The sequence below is a fragment of the Cyprinodon tularosa genome, unplaced genomic scaffold (genome assembly GCF_016077235.1).
Source record: "Cyprinodon tularosa strain WSP-4 unplaced genomic scaffold, ASM1607723v1 ctg222, whole genome shotgun sequence".
NCBI classification, from domain to species: Eukaryota; Metazoa; Chordata; class Actinopteri; order Cyprinodontiformes; family Cyprinodontidae; genus Cyprinodon; species Cyprinodon tularosa.
This window is the reverse complement of record NW_024038830.1, coordinates 812,980-834,815: the sequence shown is the minus strand read 5'-3', so window position 1 is coordinate 834,815 and position 21,836 is coordinate 812,980. Positions and strand designations below refer to the sequence as shown.

The window sequence follows — 21,836 nt, the reverse complement described above, 5'->3', positions numbered from 1 at the left end:
AAAAGATGTCTTTTTTGTGTTTTTACTACAGTAGGCCTACTAGTTTAATAAAAAAAAAATCTAATGTTATTAAAAACAGAAACAGTTATAACAAAGAATATTAGAAATAATCAATATTGTTATTATCATGTAATATTTTCAATGAAGTGAGACGTCAATTAAAAATAGCTTTTTTTTATTCAGTTTTATTAAGAAATATGATTTATACACTATACATTTATCCAAAATTTCTATTGTTTAAAATCACCCGTTTATGGCACATAATTCTCTTCACAAGCCATTTCTGACGGTCATTCCAAAAAGTAGGCCCACACCTTCTTTCTGCAAAATAGATCATATTAACATGCAAAGAGTTTCTAATTACAGTATTATGTATAATGCTCTGAGTTTGTCACTTTTCTAGAATTTACAGTTTACTGTTTAACAAGCATCACAATAAATACACCCCATTCTTTCACATCAGTGTGACTGATTAGCTCAGTTTAAAAACTTTACAAGGAGGTTAACCAGTAAAATGGTGATCTCTTATTCTATCACTTATTAATTTAAACAATCTGTCCAGGTGAAGAGAGCATGATCCTCCTTCTTCGTTGCTAGGTGCTAACCCAGTGGAGAAAACGATAGCAAATACAGGAACTGAGATAGACTGTGAGGAGAACTACTGGAGCCCAGGGATGCAGCAGCAACGCCACCTCCTGCAGGAGCAACCAAACTGCAATCAGAGTTCATCTCTAGGGGAAGAAGAAAGGGTTACACATGGTGGTGAATCGCTCACTGTTGGTTTCAGAATTTGAAGCAGAGGCTTTTTTCTTACCCTGGCCACTGGTGTCTTTTGTCAGTCAAGGGGACGTAAATGACTCCCATCAACGCCTTCTTCAGGAAGGTGCCATCACTTTGTCGATCGTATTGCTCCAGCACCTGACTACCACCTTCAGGGCCCACAGGGAGAACAAGTCGGCCGCCTGGCTTCAGCTGCTCCAACAGCTTTTGTAAAAGGAAAAAATGGCGTTAAAACAAAAAACACCCCAAATTTCATCTTTCAAACACATTTTATTTCCATCTTTAATCACCAAGAACATCCCTAAATAAAAAAAACCCTCTCAGATAAGCCAAACAATAACACTTCTCACCGCATGTGTCAAACGTATCCATATATTAATGACTATATGTTTGTGCTTTTACAAATTAAAGCTTTTAAAGTAAACCATCATAAGTTAACTTTTGATTCATTAAACTCTAAAATGTTAGCAAATGTCTTTAGTGGAAACAGTCATTTCACAAGGCTTTGATTTTATTAGAGCATTGTGAAAAAAAACACACATTTTTATCTTCTTTATCTTTATCTTTTATCTTTTACTTTTATCTACAGTAATAGTATTATTATTCCCTTCTCTATATTTAAACAACATTCACCTGATTCCTGAGCATTTCACTCATTGACCATTTTTTAATTTCTCTGATTTAATCCAAATAAAGAAACAATAAAAATCTTTAATAAACAGCTGTTGTGCTAAATGTTCAATTTTAGTGGCTTAAATCATGAATAAATAGCTCTTAAAATAATTAAAAATCTCTGTAAATCAGCATATTGTCTAATTAATTTCTATGAGGGAATTAATGGTCTTTTTTTTAATGGAGCTTGAATAATGCACCTTCCAGAACTGTTTTAGGCATATTATCAGAATAATAAAAATAATTTCTATGATTAAAAAAAAAAAAAAAAAAAAAAAAAACATCTGAAACTAATACCTGCTATTTACGTTTCTAGAAAGTAGTATCGAAATTCCTTTAAATGTTATTTCTCTTTTTATTTGCATCTTTAGCCAATGCAATACATTTTTGGAATCCTTACTAAACTAAGTGAGGAGTCGTTAATCAAATAAAATATCAAATAGTTTTTCTTTACTGTATGGAAATACCTTGTTTTAAATGTATATTCATGTAACATAAAATTAACAAGGAATGTAAAAAATACATTACGGCTGAGTCAGGGAATCATTTATTATAAAATAGTTAAATATGATCCAACTTACACTCTTGGGAACAGTAGCTGCAGCTGCACCAACATGAATGGCGTCATACGGTGCTCCATCTGGATACCCATGTCTTCCATCCCCAACTGTGAACAGATGGGATTATGACACTTGCAGCAAAGCAGTTTCATTAGGAAATTTAATAGAAATGGCAAAGTATTAAAGTTTCCCGACCCACCTACAAATCTTACTCGTCCAGAAGAAAGCAATTCTGGGTCGTCACTTTGCACATTTTTTATCGACTTCTGAACAAGTTCATCAATGTGTTCGATGCCAACCACCCTACCGCTAGGTCCAGTCTACCCTCCACAGAAGAAAAATATCTGTTACTTTCAGTTATTCTGTAAACTTCCTGCATCTAAGCAGTTTATATGTCAAACATACCATTCTTGCAAAACAGGCGGTAAGATAGCCGCTTCCTGAGCCGACATCCAATGCAGACGCCCCTTCAATTAGTTTATCGCTAAGCAGCTCCAGAGCATGTGCATGCTGGCAACAGAAACACCCGTTTCATTTTACGTTTGCATGTCCAGAAATGACAAACTTCCTAACTCTGTGTGTATCTCAGGTGCTACCAGTCCAGCTCAGTCAGTCTTACCATGTGTGGAGCACTGATGGTCGCCTTGTAGCCTGCAAGAAGTAAACACATCATCAAGTGTTGCATAATGTTCAAGCGTTTGGTGCAAATGTCTTCACTAATAAGTCTTCACTTCATCTTCATAAAGCACAGCTAGAACTTCAGAAATAAATCTGTTTTATTTCTAACAAAAGGCAACAATTAAAAAGGAAAAATAAAAGTGTAAAAAAGTTAAAAAATTCCATATGCATGATTCAGGCGGTTTTGGTAAAACGCTATGTCTCCGTTTACATTGCAGGCAAATAAGCCATATATCTATTTTTTTTCCCACACTGAAAGTAAAATTCAAACTGATTATTATGAAATAGGAATATACAGTGGTCTGCAAAACTTTGGGCAACCTTGTTAATTTCCATGATTTTCCTTCATAAATCGTTGGTTCTTAGGATAAAAAAAATCAGTTAAATATATCATATAGGAGACAAACACAGTGATATTTGAGAGGTGAAACGAAGTTTATACCATTTACAGGAAGTGTGCAATAATTGTTTAAACAAAATTAGGCGTGTGCATAAATTTGGGCACTGTTGTCATTTTACTGATTTAAAAATCTCTAGAACCAATTATTGGAAATCAAAATTGGTTTGGGAAGCTCAGTAACCCTTGACCTACATACACAGGTGAACCCATATATGAGAGAGTATTTAAGGGGGGGGGCAATTGTAAGTTTCCCTCCTCTGTGAATCTTCTCTGAAGAGTAGCGACATGGGAGTCTGAAAACAACTGTCACATGACCTGAAAACAAAGAGTGTTCACCATCACGAATTAGGGGAAGGATACCGAAAGCTGATATCAGTTGTCTGTTTCGACAGTTAGGAACATAGTCAGGAAATGGAAGACCACAGGCACAGTTCAAGTTATGGCTCGAAGTGGCAGACCAAGGAAAATCACGGATAAACAGAAGCGAAGAATGGTTAGAACAGTCAAAGTCAACCCACAGGCCAGCACCAAAGACATACAACATGATCTTGCTGCAGATGGAGTCATTGTGCATCGTACAACTATTGCGCGCACTTTACACAAGGAGATGCTGCACGCAAGAGTGATGCGGAGGAAGCCTTTTCTCCGTCCACATCACAAACAGGGTATGCTAAAGCACATTTGGACAAGCCGGCTTCCTTTTGGAATAAGGTGCTGTGGACTGATGAAACTAAAATTGAGTTATTTGGACATAACAAGGGGCGTCATGCATGGAGGAAAAAAATCAAGGAGTCCTAGAAAAACACCTGCTGCCTACAGTAAAATTTGGTGGTGGTTCCATCCTGCTGTGGGCCTGTGTGGCCAGTGCAGGGACTGGGAATCTTGTTAAAGTTGAGGGGCGCATGGATTCCACCAAATATCAACAGATTCTGGAGACCAATATCCAGGAATCAGTGACAAGGCTGAAGCTGCGCCGGGGCTGGATCTTTCAACAGGACAATGACCCTAAACACTGCTCAAAATCTACTAAGGCATTCATGCAGAGGAACAAGTACAACTTTCTGGAATGGCCATCTCAGTCCCCAGACCTGAATATTATTGAAAATCTGTGGTGGGACCTACAGTAAAGAGAGCTGTCCATGCTCGGAAACCATCAAACCTGAATGAATTAGAGGTGTTTTGTAAACAGGAATGGTCCAAAATACCTCCAACCAGAATCCAGACTCTCATAGGAAGCGTTTAGAAGCTTATTTCTGCAAAAGGGGGATCTACTAAATATTGAGTTTTTTTTTTTTTTATTGGGGTGCCCAAATCTATGCACATGCCTAATTTTGTTTAAACAATTATTGCACACTTCCTGTAAATGGTATAAACTTCGTTTCACTTCTCAAATATCACTGTGTTTGTCTCATATATGATATATTTAACTGATTTTTTTTATCCTAAGAACCAACGATTTATGAAGGAAAATCATGGAAATTAACAAGGTTGCCCAAACTTTTGCAGACCACTGTAGTGACTTGGGGTGCAGGGTTCATTAACACAAAATAATGATGCCAAGTTTCCCTTGTCTTAATGATATGTTTAGTTTCTGGAAAGCAGCTGAGTGTTTTGTATCGTTTGTGCAACAGAGGAAAATATGTAAGTCCTGCTATAATTATTGTCCATTTAAAAACCAAATTTTTTTCTTTAAAAAACTGCTCAGTAATTTAAAATTCAATGTACTTACAGGTGGAGTGGGATAATATGTACATTTTATTTTAGTAAGGCATACGTTTGGGCATTAAACAGATAGATTGCCATTCATAAGGGCACCGGTAGGTTGACTAGATGTCTCAATTTTTGCAGGATGGTGCTGCACTTTTCATTCCCGTCCCACATTTGTCTTGGCCGAGTTGCAAAAGAACCAATGCAAAGAAAGCAGAGCTGCAGTAATTGTCCCAGAGCTCCACCAGAAGCCTGCATCAGGACCAACCTACGCATTATGCTCTTAAAACTAAACAGTGAAGTATTTTAATACAAAATATAAGAAAAACTACTTTCAAATGTATGAAACTATGGAGGGGTTTATAACTGAGGCAGTTAAAGGTGAATCTCAGAGAACTTTTTGTGAAGTCTCTCAAAGGTTTTTTTTCAGTTCCATGAAGGGAACGCTAAGTAAAGCAACATCGTAAAAGTGAGTCGGCAAAAGAAGCATAGAGCGGATAAAGCTGCGTCTGTCCAGCTTAGTTTCTCATAAGCATCCTAGTTGTCCCATATTTTTTTTTTCTTTTTTTAAGTCTGGCCCCACTACGCCGTAGGTGTGTGTTTTCTTATTTGCACAGACATTAGGTTAGAACGAATGCTTATTCATTTCAGGCCATTCCAGTTATATTGGCTCACAGCTAATCAAAACATAAAATCCAGTTTCTTGAAAAAAAGTAGGGGTGTGCTTTGGTGGCGCAGTGGTTAGTGCGCATGACCCATGGACTAAGGCCTTAGTCCCCGATGCGGCTGACCCGGGTTCGAATCGACCCCCTCTCTCACACTCCCCTTTCCTGTCAGCCTAAAATCTACCTGAAAAAACAGGAAAAAACAAGCCACTAGTGCTGTAAAAAACTCAAAAAGTAGTTCATAAAAATCAATCCCTGATGCAGGTGTCGCCACAGAAAGTCCTTAAAAATTGAAGATGGACTTGGCAGGGACCCTATCCTGAATAGGCCCAGGCTTCGAACCCAGGTCCCCTGTATGATAGACGTGGACCTGCTCCCCATCCCTTTGGTAGAGCAAACAGCTAATGACTGTCCATGTGCAGGACTCTGTTAATGCTTAGTATTTTTTTATTTTTTATGTTAACATTTTTATTGAGAAAGCGCATTACAATACAATTATATACATATACTGGTTATGTTCATATTTTTACATGCTTTCTCTGTTTTCTAATTTTAACAAGAGAAAAAAATAAAAATAAAAAAAACTTAACTGGGAGTGGCAGGGCAGCCTGAATATCAACTAATAATTGACAGCACAAATCAAATTAGACCATAAATCTGAATGACAGCAAGGTTTATAAAGAAAACTCAGGTATAACAGGTTTGACATATTCTGTCCACTTTGACCATATCTTGTAGAAAGTGTCTCTCTGCACATTGATGGAAAAAGACTCTCCAGTGCATACATCTCTTTCACTACACTTATCCAGTCATAGATTGTTGGAGGTTCCCGTTTAAGCCATTTTCTTGTGAGGGCCTTTTTGTTCCCGGCCAGTAAAATGAACAGAAGTTTCTGATCATTGTGGTTCAGTTTGTCTACCGGGATGTTACATAAAAATATGCATTCAAAAGTTAAAGGAAATTTAGCTGAGAATACGTTCTGTAAATTATCATGGATTTTAGACCAATATTGCTGAATGGCTTGGCAGTCCCAAACATGGAAATGATTGGCACCATCCCTTCCACACCTCCAGCAGGTATCACCCCTCCCCTGATATCGTTTCTGCTTTGGGGTTATGAAAAATCTTATAATATTCTTCCAGCAGAATTCACGCCAAACCTTCGATCTTGTTATTGTCCATGGTATCTTACAGATGTGGTCCCAATCTTCTTCTGAAATTGACAGGCTGGCTTCTTTTTCCCATTTCACTTTAACATAAACAGTGCTGTCCTTTTTACACCGCAGGATGGCGTCGTATAACCTGGAGATAATTTTACCTGATTTTGATTTGGTTAGTAATATAAACGTTTCCACAAAACTAAGATTATGTAAATGTCTAGAGTCTAGACCAAAAGTGGATTATATATCATTATTATCTTTTTTCTCTTTTGGTGTGGTTCATTTTCACATTATATTTTTGTAAGTAAACAGTAAACAAAAGCATGTGTGTCACACTCATGTCCTGCCTCACAAGCATTTTAAGCAAATGCATTTAGATACATTCTTCTCTCTAGGGTGTGCTTGTTTCTCTTCTCTGTATTCACTAAACGTATGTATTTTTGCATAACTAAATGCTCCGCCCATCTTTGTCTAAACCCATTTGTTATTAGCTATATAAGCTATAGGCTTAGATTTATGGAGGACATAGGGACCCCTGTTTCATTATTCTGCTTCATTCTATCTCTATTCTCCCAATCTGCGGAATCTGTTAGTTCGATCTCCAACCTTCTGCTACCTCTGCTTTTTCTCATAGTAGCTTTGCCTCGTCTGTTCCGGTTTGGCTGTGACTCAGTGCTGGGGAGAAATATCAGCTGTGCTGCTTCCATCAACACCTTTGTTTATAGATGTTGGAGATCTGGCTGTTTTCCAGTGTGGTCCTGTTTCTCTGACTGTGACTGGCTGGATGTGCTCTCTTCATCCTCTGACATGGAAGTTGACTCAGAGCTCATCTGGCTGTGTGTTTCCTGGACGGGGCCGCCTTTTACAGCTGCTTTTTGTATCTCTGCTTCTGTCTCCTTGAACCCCAGTCGGTCTCGGCAGATGGCCGCTCACACTGAGCCTGGTTCTGCTGGAGGTTTCTTCCTGTTCAAAGGGAGTTTTTCCTCTCCACTGTCGCTACAAGCATGCTTAGTGTGAGGGATTGTATTTGAGTCAATGAGTCAATGCAATCAACTGGTTTTGCTTAGCTAGAAAACTTTGAATCAATTTGACTGTATCATCTGGTGAACTGTAAAGTGCCTTCAGATGACATGTGTTGTGAATTGGCGCTATAGAAATAAACTGAACTGAATTATTGCCGGGTTATTGGGGGGCTAGCAGCTATCTTTAGTGGTCAATAGGAAGGGTACACCTGGAAAGACTCCCAAACCATCACAAGACAAATAACAAAATAATGCTCATAACTCTGGATAAATTAGAGACAGCAATTAATCCAGTAGTTTTTTTTTTCTAATTGAACTTGTGTAACAGTTAAAATTTATGAGAATCTAAATTTGAGGTTTTAAATAATCTTTAAGACATAATTATCAAACTTGACAAACTCATGTGACACATTTTCTGTTGAAACTGTCCTCTTAAAGAGTATTGCTCACGTCATTCACCCACAGATTTGCAACATGGGCAGGTTTAGATGGGGGCCAACAGGTGCCAGTGCCCCTGTAGAACTGCTCCCAGCCCCATCTATCTCCCATGTATTGAAAACATAAACTAAAAAATGTAAATATAATTAAGTGCATTTTTTTTTTTTATAATTTTAGTTTCCCTTGATTTTAACATGCAAGTTAGAGAATTTGCCAATAGAGATTATATATGTTTAAAATAAGAAAAAACAAACAAAACAACTCCATTAAAAAAGTATTTATCTTATTTTTAAGAGCAAGATTACTCATTCCTTTTTCATATCATCATTAAATGCTCAAATTAAGGACAATTTGACCATATTTACTATTTTGCTTTTACAGTTAACTTCAACAGTAATTAGAAAATGCAGTTAGCTTGAAGTTTTAGTCGTACAAAGATAGGATCAAATATTTCATTTGTTAGTCTGCAACCTTGACTCCGTAGCTCAATAAATCTACTAAATGAGGAACTCTTCCCAGGTTTGTTTAGTTATTCCTTTGTTCTGGACCACCATGAAAAAACACTGGCACCCCCCTGGTCCCCCTTGCAAATATACCCTAGAACCACCACTGATTTGCACGATTCATGCACACATATCACATTCAGATTAACCTGAAAACTTTCTCAATGACCCCTCACGATGAGCCACATACATTCCAAGGTGAACAAAGACTTAAAATGACTGAATATGTTATGAGTTTTAGATTTAACTTGGTCATAAAAATAAATTTTATATTAATTTATAATTTACTGAGATGGACCTGTGTATTTAACAAAGTTAAAGCAAAGCGATTACCTATTGTCTGTGGAGAGTCTGCATAAGGGTAGTCCTTGGAGTAAAGTCCTCTGTCAGTGGCCAGCATTGCATCGAATACTCTGTCGATCTTGATTACCCTGTGATCTGAAGGTGAGACAATAGGAAAGCAAACAGGAAAATAGGAAAGGTTGAAACAGCAGCATGTATAACAATAGTAGTGTTTTCCTGTAAAGAGGAAACAAAGCACCCTTGAGGAACTCCGAGGATGCAGGTTCAATCCCTGCTCAGGCTTGCAACAATTTGCTTACTTTGTACCAATTATATCCTAATTTCTTCATCAATTACATCTGTTGAGTAATAAATTATTGTAATAAAGTGCACGAAGAGAATTTACAGGACCTCAGATTATTAATTTGACTGTTAATTATGATAGAATTTTCTTCATGTGCTAAAATGGGAGGTATTCATGAGGGCTACTTAAGTAAAGATGTAATTCATTGACACCTTACAAAACAGGACATAGCTTTGAAACAAGAAATTAATTTGAATTCAACTAACTTTTATTATTTTTAACGTACCAATAATGTACATAGCTTAAAAAAATGTACCTATTTCTGCATACATAGTAGGACCTGAGGTTAAAGGATATAGCATCAGTATTTGCTCTAAATTATATAACCAAAATGTTATAATAATGTTATAATAATTAAAATAATTCTATAATAATTAAAAATACATCTAAATTATTTTTGTTTATTTTTGTTTCTGATAGGATTACTGTATTTGTGTGTCTGGTTATTAAAATATTTTGAGACTTTTCTAGAAATCAACACAATATTTAGCTTTTACCTCAAGAAATTCTTCTTGTACACAGATACATTTTTAACGGCAGATGTTTGTGGAGTGTAAATTCTTTTCACCAAGCAATTTTGTTATTATCGTTTTAAAAAAGAAAAATAAATGATAAAACACACAGAAATCTATAGAACTAGTAAATATATTTCTCAATGAAGAAATGTAAAAATGGACTGGTCACAACTCCAGTAATAGGCAGGCTGTAACCAGAGTAGAAAAAGAAGTGGGAGGCCGCGTTGCACAACTGAGCAAGAAGATAAGGACATTAGAGTCTCTAGTTTGAGAAACAGACGCCTCACAGGTCCCCAACTGGCATCTTCATTAAATAGTACCCACAGTAGCCTGTTTGTGCTGTCCTCTGAAGGGAGTAGTACACACTGTTGTAGGAAATCTTCAGTTCCTTAGCAATCTCTTGCATGGAATAGCCTTCATTTCTAAGAACAAGAATAGACTGTCGAGTTTCAGATGAAAGTTCTCTTTTTCTGGCCATTTTGAGCGTTTAATTGACCCCACAAATGTGATGCTCCAGAAACTCAATCTGCTCAAAGGAAGTTCAGTTTTGTAGCTTCTGTAACGAGCTAAACTGTTTTCAGATGTGTGAACATGATTGCACAAGGGTTTTCTAATCATCAATTAGCCTTCTGAGCCAATGAGCAAACAAATTGTACCATTTGAACACTGGAGTGATAGGTGCTGGAAATGGGCCTATATACACCTATGTAGATATTGCACCAAAAACCAGACATTTGCAGCTAGAATTGTCATTTACCACAATAGCAATGTATAGTATTTCTTTAAAGTTAAGCCTAGTTTAAAGTTATCTTCATTGAAAAGTACAGTGCTTTTCCTTAAAAAATGAGGACATTTCAATGTGGCCCCAAACTTTTGAACGATAGTGTGTGTGATATATATATATATATATATATATATATATATATATACCGTATATCAGAGAGAAAGAGAAACGACGCACAGACTTCTCATCGTTTTGCCTTCGTTCCTTCTCTAACCCCATCGATCCTTTACCTCTGAGTCTACTGATGAGGTCTTGGTGCGTTTTTCCGCTTGACATCCACGCCATGGTGCGGGACAGCAGGACACCCATCGGGACCGCCACTGCTGCCAAACGCAGGACAGCTTTCATCTCCCAGATCTCCTGCACGAATACATTTGGAAACTGCTGCAGTCACACAGCTTTACTCACTGAAAGCACCAATAAAGAAGGTGCAGAAACAGTGTGTTTGCGGTATTCTCAGTCAGCCTAAACCAAAGAACATTAATACAACCTTAATGCAACTGACTGCTAGCGAGCGATTAAATTAGAGCTAAACTTTACAGCAAAATGCAAAATTGTGGAATGACAGTAGTATTAAGGAAATAATATGTTCCGTTAAGTTTAAGGTGTATTGTAAGTAAATTAGGTATGAACAATTGTTTACCTTGGAAGTTGGTCACCGTCACTTTAAAGTGAGACGCACTTCCTGACAGTGATCTGACGTGATGAAGCCTTTATCCAATAGGAGCTGCAGTTAGAAGCACACAGGCGTCCGCCTTACTGGCTGTATTACCCAATAGAAAAGCGATATATTGCATCGTCTACCATGTTGTGAGTGGCAACCTTCACGCTCAGAGGTCCGCTTGGAACTTTGGTTTTCTGTTGTAATAATAATAATATAATCATATTTTTTTTTGGAGTAAAGATAACTAAAATAAATTATGCAACTAACAGAAAAATGCATGGTGTAAAAATCAGCCTATATTTACCTAAATAATCAAATCAGCGTTGTATTTAGTTTTATCTTATTTTCTTCAAAAATAATTCTAAATCAATTAAAATCGGTATTTAATAAAAAGATGGTTAATGTTAGACCAACTTAAGAAACAGCCTTAGACTATTGAACATTGCACAGCTTTGCACTTTTAATTTTATGAACTATTTTTCTGCTTTTATTTTTCTGCTTTTCTGTGTCTATTATCACTTGCCCTACTTGGTAATGGTTGTTTTTTACTAACAGTAAAAAAAAAAAAAAACATTTCTAGATGTATGGTTTACTCTACCGATGTTTAGATGGTGATATGTTCAGTTATTCTGATGTAAAGCTCCATTGCATGGTTGCATTGTCTGTATGAAATGCAGGTGTTTAAAGGATAAAGAAGGTAAAGGTTTTTATTTTCGTTTTAATGTATGTTTAGAGCAACAAAATGCATTTAGCTTCTGATTTCTCACCGCCATTAAGTGAATGTTAACCTCTTGAAAATGTAAACACGTAAATATTACAATTGACTCTCCCAATATGGCGGAGATATTGACGTACGAGCTGGAACCTCGGGTTGTTCGAACGTTTGTTTTACGTAATGTGTAATTCTCCAATGAAATCCCAAGAACATTTGATTGACGGCTGTGACGGCCAATCAGATTCTACCTGTGATTTAAAGAATCGGTTGGACGGCACAGTTAGCTGCTAAAGCTAAACTTCATTTTTTTTTTACTTTATAAATCATCATAAATAGACATCAACCACTTAATATCTACAGGTAAGACACGTACCTTAACGCTACTTCATTTATGTTGCAGCAGCGCTAATTAGTTTGAAGAACAGCTCAGATGCAAAAGCATCCATGGAGGTTAGACTCCTAAACAGCTACACTCGTCGGTCCCCTTATTAAAGGGAAGTTCTGATCTAATACTGATCTCTGTCTAGTGGCCTGACTGGACCAGGATGGTTGACGACTTCGACGATCAGGAAGTTCAGTCTAGTAGAGAGCTGTGGTCCAAGATCTGCTCCAGTCTGCCGGAAGTCCAGGCTCTTGAAAGCACCCCGGACTTCACAGACTCATTCCATCCAGCAGCCCACCCTGAAGTCCAGGCCAGCGCACAAGTGAATGGGACCAACACCGGTTCTCCCAGCGCCCAGTGGGCACCCATGGACGACTCTGAGTCTTACTTAGCCAGTTTAGGTAATTTCTATGGCACACTTCAGCTAAAACAGCATTAAGACCTTACAAATACTAACAAGAACTCATGTGGAGGTTGAATTTAAAATAATGATTAAAAAGTAGAATTTATGTGCTGTTTAGACTGAAGCTTGTGTAAAGTAGTAGGGAAGTCATATTTAAATGTCAAATCATTCTGGCTTAAACATGTATATAAAGGGCAGATTATACTTCTGCAACCGCACACATCAAATGTCGCTTTGGTTGGGTCGCAAACCAGTTTTGCTGGTATGCTTCTGCACCGTTGGTCTGGAACTTCTAGGGACGCACAGCAGTTTCCCGCCAAAGCGCAAGGGGGAGCCTGTTCGAGAACTCGTGAGAACTTCGGCGGATGGTCACGAGAAATTCGGCGGCGCCGGCGGGAGTGAAACCTTTCGTCGTACTTGACCCTCGGTTTTTAAAAATGGCGCGCTCCGGCACAGAATCCAAAAGGACAACCACACAGACAGCCGCAAAGGCATACCAAGGACCAATCACAGCTGCTTTTTGTCTGCGCACTTCCGCTCGAGGTCTGCATAGATTTGCGACTGTCCGAAGTATAGTCAGGTTTTTTGAGGTGCACAATGATGGTTGCAGAACCTCTACGCGGGGGAGTGGTCGCATACAGAGACAGATTTGACGGTTGCAGAGGCTATGCGTCAGAAGCATAAATTGGCCTTAAATGTACTCATCAGACAATATTGTCCCAAAATTTAGGATATTTCTATTTAAAAAGAAATCCTGTCTTAAAATCTGTGGGGTTTTTTCATTATCCTATGCAGGCCAGTTGGTTATACATCAGCCTGAAAACCTAAATTCGACCGATCATATATCAACGGTCATCTGTCAATCAAATTTTTTTGGTCGTAGCATCTTGATTCATATGTCGCAGCTAATATACGCAACGGTTGACATAAGAATCTCACAGATTATTGGTGACCGTTACAAGTGTGTAGTTGGAGAGCGAATTGTTGGCCGTTTCTCAGTTCATAAGAACGGGATTATGGACTTGTTTCATCGCCAAGTATGTTCTTAAGAAGAACACAGAAAAGTATGGACTTGGGGAGAACGGGAGCACGCAGAATAAATCTGGGTCAATTGGAACAGAAGCATACTCGTGACATCACCACACCCTCGTTTAGTCAGGAGCTGCTTTTCACCTCCTGTTATTAATAGTCTAGATTGTAGGTCTTTAAGAGGGGTCCATGACACCTAGGGGGTCCACGGAGGTACTGCATGGGGGTCGCAAAAGTTTTGGTTTATTCAACTTTTTTTTATATTCCTCCCTGAAATTTTTTCATCTAATTGAAATGTCTTTAAATACGCATTATCACGAATTCAACATTCTGTAGTAAACAGATAAATGGAGCCAGAAGATGTCTTTCACTCATCAGCAGTACCTCTGTGGGCCCCCTAGGGGTCGCAGGCCCCCGCTCTATATGATTAATATGATGAAATGCTCTAAAAATTACTATTAAAGAACAGCAACAAAATAGAATACTACCAAAGCTTAGCCAGAAGATGCAAACGGCCCCCCATGTGGTCATTGAGAGCCCCTTGGTGCCACGGGCAGCGAGTTGGAGACCCCTGATTCATGGGAAATAAAAGACTGCAGAACCAGCAGGGATGTGAACACTTGTTGAGTTTAACGGGAGGAGTGTTCATATTTCTAACATGTTCAACTAAAGATATCTTATTCTATCAAACATGATGTTCAGATTTGTTACCTTAGAAACAAATACTTTAACATTTAATAGCAGCCTTTAAATTGAATAGAGCCTTCTTGGCAACATGAAGTAGGTAAAACTACTTGGAAAATTTAAATTTTTTCGTCCATATCTAAAGAAGTTAAAGAAAAAACAAATGCTGAATATTTTCTCCATTATTAGATCGTTATTTTCACTGATGTTCACTGGAGTCTCAAAGACTTGATTCAAGATGTAAAAACATACATTTTGTCTACATTTTCACACAGAAAACCGCCTGAAAAAGCTAAAGGGTCAGTCCAGCGATGTCACGTCCAGAGACATGCTGCGCTCGTTGTCTCAAGCTCGGAAAGAATTCTGGGATCGATTTCTGCATGATGCCCAGACCTCTGAGCTCTTCCAAAGTGATGACATGGATGAGAGGTAGGATATAGGAGTTTGGCATTATTCCACGTGTTTGAATCTCTGTATCTCCAGAATACCTCACTTTTTTGTTGAATGTTACAGTCAAGTGTTTTGAGAAAAACTCAATTTAAAAGTAATCCGGGTGGCTTACCTAGGAAGCTGTTGGCCTCACAGACAATGCCTTATAAAACATGAATGCCTCTGAAACTTTCCTCATCTAGTAACATTTTATTCTGTGCTTTGATTGGGCCATAGTCAGCACATGAGTAAGAATTGATCTAAACCTCCTGAGCATGAGCCAGTAGCTCAGACTGGATGTTCAGGGTTGTTCTCCTCCAGGGAGGTGAACCTCCTCTTAAGGTTAAGTCTTTTCCAGCCTTTTTATTTTTATTTAGCTCCATGAATCTCCTCATGCACTCGGACCATCTTCTCTGTCCATGCTGAAGACGAGCATCTCTATTCCATGATGCTGCCTCTGCCGTGTTGCACTGTGGAATCGGTATGTTCAGAGTGATAGTTGTCCTTCACATGCATTGGCTTGGATGTAGATGTTAAGGTCAGGTCAGGTCATATCTGTCCAGAGCACCTCCTTCTACAGGTTTGTCGTGCCTCACAAGGACTATAAGCCGCACCTGAATATAAGCCGCAGAAGCTAAATTGCATGATTTGTACATATAAACAAGCCGCACCGGACTATAAGCCGCAGGTTTTTTATGTTTAAGTCCGTCTTTCTTGCTGTCGTTCTGTCTCGTACCACTTGCGGTAGAAGTCTGCTTCCAGAGGACCTCCACATTCCCCCACGCATGGCTACCGTACTTGCGTGTTGAAGCAAATGTGACGTCAACATGGTGGATGGTAAAATCCATAGATTTAGGTATTACCCTAGTTGCCGTTAGCTGTAAAAGTCCATAGATAAACAGCATTGTTATATAAGCCGCAAGGTCGAAAAATGGGGAAAAAGTCACTGCTTATAGTCCGAAAATTACGGTATATCTAATCTCAAAATAATAATAATTTTTTTTATATTTAGGTTTTTAGCAATCTTTGTTTTTTCCAATTTTCCTGGAAGGCCAGATTAGTGATCGGTGCGATCGGTAGTTGTATTTCCCACCAGACCTGTGAATCACAGCAGCTCCTCAGTTACCATGGCTCTCCTGGCTGCTCATTTGATTTAATGTTCTCCTTGCGAGGCCTTTCAGTTTCCAAAGCATTTGATATTATTCTCCATAACTCTCTCTCTCTCTCTAACCTGTGCTGTGTTTCTTGCTCCTCATGACGCTAACAAACCTTTGAAGTAGTGATGTTATGAGATGAGCCGAGGCATGAGTCGAATACTGGAGGGGGCGTTTCCGTGAGGCGCGTATCGAGGCTTGCTTCATTTGGGGGAGGAGCCAAAATAGATGATGTCCGAAGCCTCACTAGCCACCATACCAGGTGACCGCTTCAGGAAGTGGTTCAGCTCGCCCAGAACATTTAAAGAGCCTCTGTGTTCAGTCAAGATGTGGGAGTTTGTAGGACAGTTGGATAGAGTTTGGATTTATTCTAATAATAGATTGGTTGTTTTTCCAACCAATCTACTTGGTTAAAACTAGTTTGGTTAGATTGAACAATGTAATGATCAAAATCTGAGGAGGGGTTATTCCTAGTGGCATTAGATGTAAGAGTTTAACTTCCAATCCCAGGGTTGTTGGTTCAAAGCCCCCCTTAGACCTTTAAAAGTTGCAATAAAACACAAGTATTTTGGCTAATGTGACTAATTTGTATTGGTTTGCCCTAGTATAAATATAGATTGGTGAAAACACAAAAAATTTAGATAGGTGGGTTTAACCAAAAGATTGGTTGAACATATAACTTCCAACCCGATTAAAACCCAAAACTGGGGAAAAACTATTGTGTTTGAATAAAAATGATTAACACCTTTAATTTTCTCATCATTGTCCAATTTGCACAAACACGTTCACTGTCTACTTGATCTTATTTCACTAAAATGGTAGAAAAACAGCTTATTAGATTTTTCTCTTCTAAGACATTTTATACACAAAAAAACGTACTAAAGATTTTATTATAAAAATATGTATGTTAAGTGGGGGTGGATGTTGACAAAATAAACAATTAATTGCTGTTCTATTTAGTGCTCTGGAACACTTGAAGAGGTGGTTGATCCCAGAGAAGGTGGCCATCAGTGCGGAGGAGCTGGAGTATCTCCTAAGGCCGTCCCAGAGTTCACCTTCAACAGGAGCAGATCACACACTAAACCAAGAGGAGACAGAAGGAGAAGAACACAACTCAGAGGAAGACGATCCAAGCTCCCCAGAGAAATAAATGTAAAAAATATCCCATCCTAAATTGTTAATCTGCCAAGTAATCTGTAAAGTTGTTTTTCATTTCACCTTGTTTCTGAGCTGTGACGTTAAAACTGTTTCTTCCTTTAACCGCCAGAGTTCATGTTTCTGTCTTAAATATTTATAATTTACACATAGAAAATGCTGTTGTGTAATATTATACCTTTAGTTTTTCGTAACAACAGATCTGGCATCAAGTCTCACGTGATTCTCAGCTTTGCTTGAATGAGAAAACCTTAATAGTTGGAATAGAAGAAGCTGTAAATATTGCCATACAATGCAAACCAGATGTTTCTTTTTGTAAATGTTAATATCCGCTGAATAATGTGAGTCATTCTTAGATACTCTGCAAATCCTTAATGTTTTCCTTTTATTTTGAGTCCAAGTTTACTCTCATTTAAATAAAACCCTAATTCTGATTGCTGCCATAATTCTTGCATACATTTAAATATAAATAAAATGTGATGTAACTTAGCAAGCCTGTTAGTAACTGTTAATATCAGTGTTGTTTTAGTCTGTATTTTTTTATCCAGTGTTATAGACTACCTTTCTTAACTTTCTTGGGAGCCATAGCCGACTTATGTGACCACTTGGACTTAGACAAACTTTATTGTCATATTGAATACACGGTGTATACAAAACAAAACTTCGATGCAAACAGCTTTTCAACAGTGAATGAGCACCTTAAAGCAGTGAAATGAACATTACCATTTACAAAGTTCAGCAGTGATCGGAATGTAAACAGATTACGAGAGATGTGGTGCAACATGCATTGATATTGAAAGGTTAGGTGCAGTGCAAAATAAATAGATATGGTGCAAAATGCAGTAAAACAGTGAGTTGTGTTCTATTTAAAGGGATTGTGAAAAAAAGTCACGTTGGTGGTGGAAATATGTTTTCAAGTGTGCTTCAGAATCTTGATTAGAGTTTCAACAGTTCAACAGGCGGATCAAGTTAGGTCAACAGGAAGCGGGGAAAAAGCTGTTACAGAAGCTGCTGGACCTGCAGCAGATAATGCGAACCCTCTTCCCAGAGGGCAACAGAGAGAATTAGATTTGATTAGATGAGCTTTATTGATCTTACAGCGGAGAAATTCACTCGTCACATATTGGCATAGAAGTTAAAGAAGAAGGTGCATGAAGAATAAACAATATATATATACAGTATATCCAATTATATACAGTATATTAAGATAAATAAGGATTAAGGTGCAAGTGTATATGTATCGCACACAATGAAAAACAAAATAAAAATAATAAATAAAAAAATCAAGAAATAAAAATATGTACAATCCGGATGGCTTATATACAGGTGGATTTACTTTTACGTTAAAGTGTAGTAGGTATGGAACAACGGTGAGGTAGTGGTATGACTATTCTATTTACCGTACATATATTGCACATTCAGCATATTGCACAGAATATTGCACAGTCAATGAATAAAAAACTATAGTTATAGAACAGTCTCTGGGGTCATTGATAATGTTTCGGGCTCGGACACGGAGTGCTGGGATGAAATGTCTTTATGGAGGGAAGAGAAGCCCCTATGATCTTCTCTGCTGTTCTCACCACTCTTCTTATGTTCTTCTAGTCTGAGGCGCTGCAGCCTCCACACCACACAGTGCGACAGCAGTAGAAACCATAGAGAGCAGAACGCTCTCTATGGTAATAATCAAGTTGGTTTGGTAACCTTTAAATTATGTGCCACAACACCACACAATGAAAGACTTAATAATTAACATGTTCAGTGATTTGCATGCAAAGTTCAACATCCTGCCCTACCTATTTTATCGATGTCTTTGAACGTATCAGACCTCGAGCTCATTTCCATAGCTTTCCTCTTTAATTGTGGTTTTCTTCATGCCGTCATTGCTCCTTTTACTCTCCAACTTAAAGACACCATTGAGCATTTGAGCGCAATCATCTATGTGTTACGTCAGGGTGCACAGAGAATTAAAGCTGCCAGTGTAGGCGGAGGGAGCCCAGTGATGGTGGTACTAGCACACTTGATCCACTCCTGGTAAAACACTGAATTATTCAAAAATAAACAAATAAACGGCCCTTGGGGCCCAAAATTAAGTCAGTTCCACAAGGCATTGACCAGGTTCTCCCAATTAGCCATCCCAGGGCCCGTCTGAGGGTCTCAAGCAGATCTATTAATCTTAGAGTTACTGGACTCATGCCCTTTAAAAGCCAGATGCAGCATACCTGAGGCCTAAATAGGTAAAAGCTGCTTTAAAATGTCCCCCCCTTTATGTACTAAAGAGAGACTAATTATAGGGATGCTTCAAAATTTCACTGATGTAAAATCAATTCTAACGCATTTTACAGACACTTTGAATTGTTTTTTTAGTTTTAGTTCTACTTTAATTTCATAGTATTCTATTTAATGGATCAGAAATGTTTTGTCTTACTTGATGTTTCAGTTGTAGCATGTAGTTTAGAACAAATCCCCAGAATTCGATCTTCCTCATTAAAGCTCAGTTTGGTTTTTAGAGTACATGCACTTTTTGCTTATTCAAAATCAGTTCATTCGAATCATAAGTCTGGTTCCTTTAATTAAAAAGGGACAAGTGTTTGTGCACAGAAGTACACTTAAGTATTAGCGTTCAGAAAACCCATTTCTTTGCGTAATTTCTATCATAATAAGGAGTGCTTCATGAATGCTCTTTTAATTAAAAGTCAGATATGATCCTTATATTCCAGCAACAGCATACAGAGACTCTGAGGTCTGCATTTGTTCTGCTCTCAGTTATAAAAGCTATTACAAAAACGTTATAACTAAAACTAATCCAAAATAAGCAGTGGACTATAATTTAGGCTAAAACATTCACAGCTTTAAAAACAGTCTAAGACGTACTGTTTCATTTTATTCAAGTAAAGAAAAATGAGTATTTCAGTAGGATAATCATCAGTTGTTATCTACACTTGATTAATCCTTCCAGGTACACAGAGGAGCTGCGCTGCTCTTTCTGAATAGGTTGTCAACTCATCACAGGTCAACATGGAGGCTAACAACCATGCAGGCACCCTGAAACCTCGGAAAGATTTAGAGATATCCTCTAAAAAGTCTTAATCTAGATTTAAAATTCAAAAATGATTACTATAAATGTATGTTTTTTAATGAAAAAATTAAAACATCTGAAACTTTAATTTCCTTAATATATTCTGTAAAGTTGATCCTTTATAGAAATTCAATAAACCTAACTTATTTTCATGTAAATATTTTGTAGGCTATCAAATGTAATGTTTCCTAGAGACAGTTTCTTCTAAAATCTGGGATTGTATATTTAAACCTGGGACCTCAGATTATTTCAGTTTAATAAATCTCCCGGCAAACAGGAACCTGGAGTCTGTTCTTTCACATCTCTCTTTCATGAGGTGTTGTAAAATCTTTCCAGACATCACTGCATGAAATTGCTGTCATATAGAAGGTGTGAAAAAATCCACTATCCTCTGATTACAGTCTTCTCGACACACAGCAGAGTTGATGGTAGAATCAGGGTCTGCAGATTTTTCCTTATAAAGGATTATCCTGAGTAGGTATAAGAAGAGATGGAAGGGGGAAAAAGGTTAAAATGCCTTTGACCAAACAAGAATCTGTTAAACCCTTTTTGAAGCAGAGGCGGAGCTAGACGGGTGGGGGTTATGGGGGGGCAATAGTGGCCATGGCCACCCTCCTAGGTGATCCCATGTGGACATAATTCACAAGCAGTTCCCCCTCTAAAACAGAAGATGTCAGCAGTAAAACTCTTGGGGAATGTTCTGGCTAATTGGACATTTTAATTGTTCATATTGTCATGGTGGGTCCTAAGTGTTTAGCCCACATGCAGAAGCACTCTCATAGGCTGGGAGAAGTTTAACAGTTTATTGAAAAAACTGGAGCACAGAGAGACAAAAACCACTGGTTTCTCAGCTTGGGGGAAATCCAGCGCTCTGGTGAACCGGAAGCGGAAGCTCTAGGAAGAGATCATAGCGGTGAGTTCAAGGTCCGTGGGAAAACCGGTCGATACTGAAAAATAGCTAGACGAGGACTCACAATTGTGGTTTTGTGGTTGCTCCAAGGTTCTGGTTTGTGGAGGCTTGTACTGTTATGGAGATTACTTTGCTGGAGGGTGGACAGGCAGACTATGGTGGTCCTGACGAGCAGCAGAGCAGACTGTCACTTGTTTTCCTGAAGTGGACGGCGTTCTGATAAGGTGAATAGTTTCCTTTTCTGAGCGTGACGAGAGGATTCCTTCCCAGGCTAGAAGGACCAGGCTTATCCAGTGGATCTGTAGAAACCCCAATACTGGCAAACACTCTGGCGAAGAGAGGGCGACAGTCTGCTGCTCATATACTCCTCGGATGGTGATGACCAACAAGCTACAGGTGTGAGTAGTTGAGAGCAGGAAGAGGCCTTCCAGGCCAACAGCGAAACAATGGCACCATCTGGTGGAAGCACGGAGACACTAAAAAAGAACAAAAAACAACCCAAAACAAACTGGAACCCTAACACATATATTAACACAGACAACCAAAATACATAAGTACTTACATCAATATCCTAGCATTAAAGATGATATAAGATAATATAAAATGCATGCTCTTTTAAAACTAGTATTTGTGTTTTATGGGGGAAAAAAATTTAAGTTATGCATCTTTGCAAGTCATCAAGCAGTCTTCTTTGTAATTAGAG

At 38.2% G+C, this 21,836-nt stretch overlaps 2 protein-coding genes across 3 annotated transcripts; one reads left to right on the top strand and one right to left on the bottom strand.

Annotated features, from left to right (window-relative positions):
* Positions 1-373: 373 nt before the first annotated feature.
* Positions 374-11,297, bottom strand: pcmtl (l-isoaspartyl protein carboxyl methyltransferase, like). 2 transcript variants are annotated; one of them, XM_038286197.1, is made up of 9 exons: positions 11,173-11,297; positions 10,760-10,889; positions 8,918-9,022; positions 2,632-2,663; positions 2,418-2,522; positions 2,212-2,332; positions 2,034-2,119; positions 815-984; positions 374-731 (listed from the first exon to the last, which is right to left on the bottom strand). In XM_038286197.1, exons 2-9 carry the CDS (start codon positions 10,875-10,877, stop codon positions 719-721), a joined length of 750 nt encoding a protein of 249 aa, XP_038142125.1. In that variant the 5' UTR covers positions 10,878-10,889; positions 11,173-11,297; the 3' UTR covers positions 374-718. The 2 variants fall into 2 exon arrangements, with proteins under 2 accessions (XP_038142125.1, XP_038142124.1); XM_038286196.1 differs by having other exon boundaries at positions 374-695.
* Positions 11,298-12,116: 819 nt separating this feature from the next.
* ccdc32 (coiled-coil domain containing 32) lies at positions 12,117-17,992 on the top strand. Its single transcript, XM_038286189.1, has 4 exons — positions 12,117-12,268; positions 12,436-12,691; positions 14,682-14,835; positions 16,950-17,992. Exons 2-4 carry the CDS (start codon positions 12,454-12,456, stop codon positions 17,137-17,139), a joined length of 582 nt encoding a protein of 193 aa, XP_038142117.1. The 5' UTR covers positions 12,117-12,268; positions 12,436-12,453; the 3' UTR covers positions 17,140-17,992.
* The last annotated feature ends 3,844 nt before the right edge of the window (positions 17,993-21,836 follow it).

Bases quoted from the DNA above. Each gene is read 5' to 3' on its own strand.
- pcmtl (XM_038286196.1), bottom strand. From the start codon at position 10,877: ATGAAAGCTGTCCTGCGTTTGGCAGCAGTGGCGGTCCCGATGGGTGTC. The intron at 2,523-2,631 runs GTAAGACTGACT...TTCTGTTGCCAG, and splicing joins CCATCAGTGCTCCACACATG to CATGCACATGCTCTGGAGCT. The intron at 2,333-2,417 runs GTATGTTTGACA...TGTGGAGGGTAG, and splicing joins CCGCCTGTTTTGCAAGAATG to ACTGGACCTAGCGGTAGGGT.
- ccdc32 (XM_038286189.1), top strand. From the start codon at position 12,454: ATGGTTGACGACTTCGACGATCAGGAAGTTCAGTCTAGTAGAGAGCTG. The intron at 12,692-14,681 runs GTAATTTCTATG...ATTTTCACACAG, and splicing joins GTCTTACTTAGCCAGTTTAG to AAAACCGCCTGAAAAAGCTA. The intron at 14,836-16,949 runs GTAGGATATAGG...TGTTCTATTTAG, and splicing joins AGTGATGACATGGATGAGAG to TGCTCTGGAACACTTGAAGA.